The 9259-nt window shown below is 33.2% G+C and overlaps 1 protein-coding gene across 7 annotated transcripts; it reads left to right on the forward strand.

The window, feature by feature from the left end:
- The first annotated feature begins 3621 nt into the window (after window positions 1-3621).
- Window positions 3622-8205, forward strand: LOC145737647 (uncharacterized). Of its 7 annotated transcripts, none has more exons than XM_081992406.1 (7): window positions 3634-3793; window positions 3852-4210; window positions 4294-6879; window positions 6943-7275; window positions 7333-7529; window positions 7589-7743; window positions 7966-8205. In XM_081992406.1, the coding sequence occupies exons 3-6, from the start codon at window positions 6711-6713 to the stop codon at window positions 7694-7696; spliced, it is 807 nt and encodes a 268-aa protein (XP_081848532.1). In that variant the 5' UTR covers window positions 3634-3793; window positions 3852-4210; window positions 4294-6710; the 3' UTR covers window positions 7697-7743; window positions 7966-8205. The 7 variants fall into 7 exon arrangements, with proteins under 7 accessions (XP_081848530.1, XP_081848532.1, XP_081848533.1 ...); XM_081992407.1 differs by having other exon boundaries at window positions 3653-4210; window positions 4294-6382; window positions 6659-6879; XM_081992404.1 differs by lacking the exon at window positions 3852-4210 and having other exon boundaries at window positions 3622-3806; window positions 6659-6879.
- Window positions 8206-9259: the final 1054 nt, after the last annotated feature.

The following is a 9259-nucleotide window of genomic DNA, read 5'->3' on the forward strand; positions in this document are numbered from 1 at the left end:
AATATTAATATTTATTTATTATTTAGTAATATTACAATTACCTGGGAATACATTTTATGGTAATGGCATAATGGATACATTGGATACATTTTTAAGTACCGGTACCAGTAATAACACCACAAGGAATAGTGATGATGGTAATGGTTGATATAACTTTGAAATTTGAATAGGAAAAACCTATGAGCAACGTTATCTTTTAAGCTACACCTAATTCCTCACCCTCAAGGGCAACCAGATCACGTTCTCGTTCCCCTAATACTACCAGAGGAACTAATTCAACAAATGTAACTGAAGATGGAACTGAAGTCTTACTTCAGCTGGCACTGCTCCTCCCTATAAAACCAGTGGGAATACTAGCAACTTGACAGATCATCTGAAACGTTTTCATCCCTTCATAATCAAAAAGGCAGCTAGGGACACTGAAGGAACGTTCTTCGATATGCTCTAGCAGCAGCAGCAGTGGTAATAATCTATCTAATATCAACATGAAATCATTAACCTCATACTTCAAAAAAGAAACCGTATATGATAACTCATCACAGAGAAAAAAAGATCTTGACATGACATTACTAACTATGATAGCTACAGACTTCCAACCTTTCAGCATTGTAAATGATAAAGGCTTCAGAATATTTGTAGAATTATTACCCCAGATATAAATTGCCAAGCACCCACACCCTTTGTGAAAAAATGTTGAAAGATGCATACTTAGTTGTAGAATTAAATTCAAATAAATATTTGACCGTAACATGTGACTCATGGACATCGATTGCAACTGAATCATATTTAACAGTAACCTGCCATTATATTAAGGACTTTGTTTTGAAATCAGCAGTTTTGTCTACAAAACTATTAGGAGGAGAAGCTAATCATACATCTGAGAATATAGCACAGAATTTAAGAGATATTTTCAATGAGTGAGAAATAGATTCCAAAGTTGTATGCATTGTTACAGACAATGCTGCAAATATAAAAAAAAAGCATGCACACTTCTTGAAAAAACACATCTGCCATGTTATGCCCATACCTTAAACAGTACAAGAATGTCTTAACCTACAGGAAATTCAAGCAATTATCAAGAAAGTGAAGCAGATAGTGACATTTTTTAAGAGCAGTCCTCTTGCAATGGACACTTTCAAGAAGGACCAGAATACACCAGATTCGGAACCATTAAAGTTAATTCAAGATATGCCCACAAGATAGAACAGTACTTATTTAATTATAAAACGAGTTTTAGAAGTAAACAATGCCCTTGGTAAAGCATTATTAAAATTACGAAGGGCTCCACCTACTCTATCAATTGAAGATGTTTCAGTTTTAACTGAAGTTGAAAAATTACTTAGTTGTTTTGAAGAAGCCACGCTGAAAGTTTCAGGTCACCTTCTTCTGGTATCTGCACTATTAAACTAATCGCTAATCATTTTAGGTAGCAACTATGTAACAATTTCACAAATTATTCCTCTAAGCACCGGCATATCTACTTTTTTGAAAGATTGTTGTGGGGAATTAATCACAGCTGAAGGAAAGGTATTATGCAAATGTTTCCTAGACTCTGTCCAGAAGCGACTTTATTCCTATAAAAGTCGATCTGTCTCACAATTGATTACAATGGTAGAGTCACGATTTAAAAAAGAAGGGTTTCAAAATCCCCAAAATTCTGAACATGCTGCATTATTACTTGAACGGGAAATGGCTCTTGTACTAGCAAAGAAAAAAGAAAACGAACCTCCACAGCAACCTAGCCAAGCAGAAGCAAACAGCTCTTCCCTTTTTAATTGTTTGAAGGGTCGAATTGAATTAAAATCGAAATCGACATCAGTCGATGTTATAATAACCAAAAGGCAGTATCTTCAGAGAATGAATTCGACTCAAGATACTTTTCCACTATTATTTTGGAAAGTAAGTTTTTTTTAATGTTGATGTATGTTAGCTTGTGTTAGTTAAAAAAATTATTACATAAAGATTACAAAAAAATATTATATTTTATTCTAGCATGCTGGAGAAGATCTTAAGCCAGTGGATGAATGCTCTTTGAAGTTTCTGTGTGTACCAGCGACCTCTGTTGAGAGTGAACGCACTTTCAGGACTACTGGCCAAATTGTGTCTGAAAGACGTTATCGACTTAAACCTCAAAAAGTTAACATGTTGACATTTTTGAATAAGAATTTGGAATTCTCCTATGATAACAATAAATGGAATAAAAAATAATAGTACAAATACGTACATATCGTCGGGAGACCATGCATTTTCTATTTTCTTTTCGTTTTACTTACAATAGATTTGTCCACGAATTTATACCAGGTGTCCAAGAGCACCCTGGACATAGGAGATTAAGGCGCAAAACGGATCTAAAATTCGGAAATTTTAAATCGCGCGCCAAGCGGTCGTTAAGGAAAGTTTATATCCGGCCGTGCTACCAACCTTTCAAAATCATAACAAATCGCTGTCAGTCATTCTGTAATCAAAACGTTCAAAACAAGTTTATTTAGTAATAATTTTGAGTTACTACCCACATAATGCAAAGAAAATAAAAATAAATCGTGATAAAAATACTTTATCAGTAGCCACAGCCCAAAAATCTGGTAAGTTGCGTTTATAACCTCATTCAACTTATTTACTTTGTAGCAAAATTCTTTAAGAAAACACATTGGTTTTGCTTACAAATATTTAATGCGGACGACCGAATCACCTATCTCAAGCCTCTTCATAACACTACCAAACGATTTAAAGTGATAAAAACAATGGACTAGGAAGGCCTGCAGATGTTTGAAGATAAGTTGCTTTACTATACAGGGACCACAAAAGAGGACAAATACTTCCCTCAAAAGTGATGCAATTTAGTGACCTATGTGACTGCTAGTTTTATTGTATCCTTCTGTTTTGTAATGTTATCAACACACCATAGTGTTTAAGTGGTTTTATATTGTATGATGTTAATAGTGTGGAAAAAAGAACACAATTATAATGTTAATACCTAAACCTAGAATAGAACAGCTCATGTAGATAGCTCAATTGAAAAATTGTTTTTTTTTTGACAATACCTACCCATATACAAAAACTTTTGTCACCTGACTGATAATTTGACTTGCAACACTGATGAAGACCCTCGCTGATGATAGTCCATGAAGTTAAGCACATTGAAGCTAAATCACACCACTTTTGAAAGAAGTATTTGGCCCCTTTGTTGTTGTCCCTGTACAGTAGGAACCTTATCTTCAAAAATCTGGCTTCATTGTCCACTGTTTTCATCACTTTAAATCGTTTGCTAGTGTTATGACCCAGCAAACACAAATCTACGGATTTCAGATGGCCCGATTCTGGCAATGACGGCATCGGCAGTGCAGCGCCGGACCATTGAATTGCCATTTCTCTTTAATCTACTGTAAAGCTCTGCTGTATTTAAACCGGCGGCGAATTTTTGGGCCGTTGCCTTCGAGTTTTTATTTGGCCCTACGCCATTGGCCCGTCAGATAACCAACATTTCAGTGCCGATGTTATTTTGTTTCAAGCGTAATTATGTTGCCGTTCTGAATATATCGAGAATTTTACAGGTTGGCAGTAAATGTAATTTGCGTCGCTTGTCACTAAAGTCAAATTATATTTAGTTGTTTGTTGTGGTTTTGGATACCGATACCGCGCCATTACCGGCACCACTAAAATTTAAAGTGAAGCCGTTGTGTATTTAGTTTGATTTTGGTGTTTTATTCATTTTATAAAATATTGTATTTGTGTTTATTTTATTTCCCGTTGAGGTATATTGTGTATGTCAAGGAAATGGGTGACGCAAAAGATGGTAACCAGAAATGGTAAGTACTCAAAGCCATAGCTAATGTTATCAATATTTCTTTAAGTTAAGGGGCGAGCTTCTTCACATTTTTACTTAAAAAGTAAACGTCAACAACGACGTATTATTAGCAAAAAGGTTAACCAAACTATTTCGAAAATATCACCCACAATTTGTTAAAAAGAGGTTAGATGTTTGAGAATTCCACTAGCAGATCCAGATATCCCCACTGAACCAATACAAAATAATATTCAGGAGGAGGTTCAGGAAATTGAAATGTCTGAAATGTGTTGTCACCAAATCAAAATCAAATCAAATCAAATCAATACTACCACCAGAGTGGATCACAAGATTCAAGCTTTCTTTCGAATAGTTCAGCTTTGAACAGAAGTTCTTTCTCAAGCTCACCTCAAAATCAGATCACAGGTAACTTGAAAAATGACTCAATATTTAACAAAATGAATGTAACTAGACTTTATTTCCTAATGACATTTATGTGAATGTTCTAGATTTCATCTCTAATTCTGACTTTGCAAGTATCCCAATATCACCACCGAATTCATCCCCATTAAGAAGTAATTGTGTGGTTTTAAATGTCAATAATACTAATGAGCATCCAAGACAAGCAAATATATTTTTAAGAAGTTGGGCACTCAAGCACAATATCACTCATTCAGCAATTAATGATTTACTTGGTTGGTTGAGTACAGAGCCTAATTTATCATTGCTTCCACTAGATGCAAGAACTTTACTAAAAACTCCTAGAAACTTAAACATTCAATCAATGGGACAAGGTTTTTATTATTATTTTGGTTTAAAATATGGGATTGTAAGTTTTTTGAAAAGTACGGTAATTCAGAAGTTTTTTATTTAAATTTTAATGTTGATGGAGTTCCCTTGCATAAAAGCACTAAAGAACCATTTTGGCCTATTCTTTGTAAAGTAAAAAATTTTCCAACAGAACCACCTTTTGTAGTTGCAATTTATTGTGGAGTCACTAAACCTCCACTTGACCAATATTTTTCTGAGTTTGTAACTGAACTGAAATCCTACTTAGAACAAGGAATTTTAATTTCAAATACTTATGTCAAAGTTATTTATCATAGTTTTTGCTGTGATACTCCTGCTAGAGCTTTCATTAAAGGCACTAAAGGTCATAATGCATATTATGGCTGTGACAAATGTGTAACGAAAGGAGAATACAGAAATAGAAAAGTGGTTTTTCCACAACTTAATGCTGATCTTAGAAATAATGATGATTTTTTAAATAGTGTTTATAGTGCGTACCATAAGCAAATTTCTCCCCTAATTGAAATAAAAATGGACTTAATTGAGGGTTTTCCAATTGATTACATGCACAGTGTATGTTAAGGAGTTGTTCGGAAATTGATTGAAATTTGGAAAAGTGGTAATCGACACCTGTACAGATTTAAAGAAACTAAATTACAAATATTAGAAACCAGGATTATTAATGCTCAGCATTATTGGCCTTGTGAAATGGATCGTAAACCACGTTCTATTTCTGATTTAGAACACTGGAAAGCTGTTGAGTTTAGGCATTTTCTTTTGTATGTCAGTTCTCTATTAATTAATATTTTGCCAGATCACATTTTTTACAACTTTATGCTGTTACGTTTTGGAATGACCATATTATTAAGCCCATCACTAAACCGTAGATATAACAGTTATGCTGCAGTATTGTTGAAGTTATTTGTTACAAATGCCATGAACATTTATGGCAAAGAATTTTGTGTTTACAATGTTCACACATTAATTCACCTTTCAAAACAAGCTGAGACATATAGCACTTTGAATGAGATAATTGTTTTTCATTTGAGAGCTACTTAGGGTTTTTGAAACACCGTCTTCGAAAGTCCAACCAAAATTTGCAACAAGTTGTGAAACGAATTCTTGAAGGAAAAGATATTCCTTCAAAAGTAGAAAAACTAAATAAGATATGTGTTCTAGGTAAGCCAATTAAATATTTAAACGAACAAACTTATTTTAATAAACTTCAATTCAATGATGTAATAATTTCTGTTAAACGTGGTAACAATTGCATATTTTCAATAGATGGTTTGATTATGTTAGTTAAGTCAATATTTGTGGAAAAACATGAAATTTTTCTTGAGTGTTCAGCATTTAGAGATATTAAGCCTTTTATAACATATCCTACTGAAAGCTCTTTAATATCATTATATCAAGTGTCAGATCTAGAAGAAGAAAACTTAATTTTTACCACTGGAAACATTTTAAGCAAGGCAGTATTATTACCGATCGATGACAAGTTTATTGCTACTCCTTTGATACATTCCATCTAAAATTTATATTTGCTTGTTATTGATTTTTTTTAACTTAGTAATTGAACTAATTAACTTTTTTTTTAATTGTATAAATTGATTAATAATCCTAACAAAATTAAATTTTATAACTAATCATTTCAAATATAAATTAATTTTACTACAGTGTATGGTAGTAGTGTGTATTTGCTGCCAATATTTTTTTTATAATAAATAACAAAAAATCACAATTTATTGCAAGATGCACTATTTGGGGGCTGATATAATTCAAGTGACATTGACAAACAAGTAAGAGTGGGTAAGTTATTCATTATACATATGGTTTTGTAGCTTTTGTGGCCATGGGATTTAACTCTTTCATTAACTTTGTTTATTAATATGCACTTGTAATAAAATAAACTTGTTTTGCTGAATCAAAAAATGTGGCTTGCAAAATTAGGTTTTAGATGGGTGGTGTTTTGACTTGGTGGGTAATTAAGTATAATCTAGGCAAATTAAAATTACTTTTAGTTAAGTTAGCTGCATTCAATTTACTAACAGTTCTTTAATTTTCACGTTTTTTGTAATGTTTCAGGGAATATTTAGTTGTTGAGTTCCCTGAAGAAATAACGGATAATAGTATTCCAATGGGACTAATTTCCAGTAGTTGGGTAGTTGAAAAACAAAAAAATATTTTTTGTCTGTGGCCTAGCTATATAAAGTCAACAAATCGGCGGGAAAAAGCTCTTATTGAACATGAGACATTGGATAGGGAAAGATGCACTCTTTGTGCTATAGTCATCCAATACTCAGCAGGTATAAGTATTGGATACATACTTTTGTTGTTCATATTGGAAATCCTTTTTTATTTTATTTTAGTCAAATATGATTATGCACTGGCAAAATTAAGAGCTCTAGAAGAAGCTCAAGATTCCCAAAATGAAAGCTGCAATGAGGACTCTAGAATGCCTAAACCTAACAGAAATGTAGACTATGCATATTCTAGTGATGAGGATGTGAATAATTTGCCATTTGTTCCTAATCCCAAAAAATTTGGAAAACTTATGCCTGTTTCCAAAAACACGTTTCCCAAACAGCTAGAGAGCAGTCTGTACCAGTCATGTACCAGTGCGCCATCTCGCCCATCTTACTCCAGTCACACCATAGAGGACAAGGAGAAACCTCAATGTTGTTGTGATAGAGCCACTGATGGTATATTTTCAATTAGAAATTACAGTCATTAATTTGAATTAATAAGTTTCCTTTTAGCCCTTCTAAAAGAAGTATTGAAAAGTGTTGAGAAACTATCTCAAGATATGAAATATGTTATAAGCTTAATACAGGATCAAATGAACAACCAAAATAAGGAAGATGTTTCAAGTTTTGATGTGAAATCTTACAGTACATTTGAAGAACTGAAAGAATTAAATAATTCTGTAGATGATGAAAACCTTTTTAAAAACATGGTAAATGTCCTAGATACAACACCACAATGATATTTAAAATACGTCTCTAAAATGTTTAGTGTCTGAAACTAAGTTTACTTGGGGGAAAGGACAGTGTCACTTGCACCAGAAAAATTCTTGATTCAGCACAACTTAGCACTGAAGTTAAACTGGAGTGGTCGGAATGAAAAAGATGGTTTCAAAGAACTACCAAACATTATCAGATTAATAATAGGTAAGTAAGTGAAACATATTTTTAGGTGTAATTGTCGCTTTTTAATTTTTTGGACTTAAACACAACTCACTCAGGTTTTTAAAAATCACTGAGCACAATATGTCAAACATTTTAATGACTTTTCACTGGTGTTTTTAGTGAACTATCATGAACTACTTTTGTATCAGAGATGAATTCATAATTGATTTTAAATAAAAAAAAATGTTTTTTACATTGTTCTAGCTGCAGTCAGGAAAAACCCAAATGGACAAACTGCGACTGAAGACGAAACAGAAAACACCATAAAGATGTGGCTCCGAAACGCTGCAGACCGAAGTGGAGGAAGACTCAATCGACTAAACAAGGCAAAAATTGGTGCTAACTAAATAAAATTTACTGGTACTACGTATTTTTCTAATTTCTTTGTTCTTAATTGCATTATTGTACTTTAGAGGACAATACATTTTTGTGGATTCTACATTCTTCAGATTGTTTAATTAATTATTTCCAACTTCTGGCAATTAGTTGGCATTTCACTGGCAAAACTGTAAAGGTGCTGCATCGGACCGATTGCTGGGCCCAATACATTTTTCAGGTGTACGGCCCAACAGTGAATTGCTGGCAGAACGCAATCCTGCCAACACCGGGCCGTTTGAAATGTGTTTGCTGGGAAGAGGCTTGAGATAGGTGATTTGGTCGTCCTCATTAAATATTTGCAAGCAAAACTAGTGTTTTCTTAAAGAATTTTGCTCCAAAGCAAAAGTTTTCTTTGCATTATGTGGGTAGTAACTCAAAATTATTACTAAATAAACTTGTTTTGAATTTTTTGATTACAGAATGACTGACAGCGATTTGTTATGATTTTGAAAGGTTGGTAGCACGGCCGGATATAAACTTTCCTTTCAAACTTTAAACGACCGCTTGGCGCGAGATTTAAAATTTCCGAATTTTAGATCCGTTTTTCGTCTTAATGGTCAAATCTACGGTATTGAAAAAATTACAAGTTGATAGCCAAAAATGTGCTCTACAACTTTTATCTAAAGTGTTTTTCTATTAAATGAACCGTACAGGCGAAAAAAAATCAAAACTGATTTCCCATGTTAATCTCCTATGTCCAGGGTGCTCTTGGACACCTGGTATATTCCTTACTAGCATCCCTTTTTAGAAAGCATATCATTCCTTAATTTGCTACAGGCTGCAATGCCAAATAGCGCTAAAATGACATATTATCCTACTATCGATAATAACTACCAAACTATCGAATGAGACAACTATCGATATTTCTCGACCTCTACTTAACACAACCAGTACCTAATTTGGATCATTCGAAAATCGAAAAACAGAACTATCACCCAGGACGGCCCACAGTGGTTAGCCGTAATGTTATTCGGCGGCCAAAAGAGATTTAAATATTATTTTTATATTTTATTTTATTCTATGCTGTTTTTTAGTAAACTTTTCTGTTAAATTAAAAATACTAAAAAAAAATTATTACATGCAAGAGCGCATGTGAAAGCATAGATTTTTCGCATTTAAC

This window comes from Ips typographus, linkage group LG14 (assembly GCF_016097725.1).
Source record: "Ips typographus isolate SLU linkage group LG14, UJ_Ityp_2.0, whole genome shotgun sequence".
NCBI classification, from domain to species: domain Eukaryota; kingdom Metazoa; phylum Arthropoda; class Insecta; order Coleoptera; family Curculionidae; genus Ips; species Ips typographus.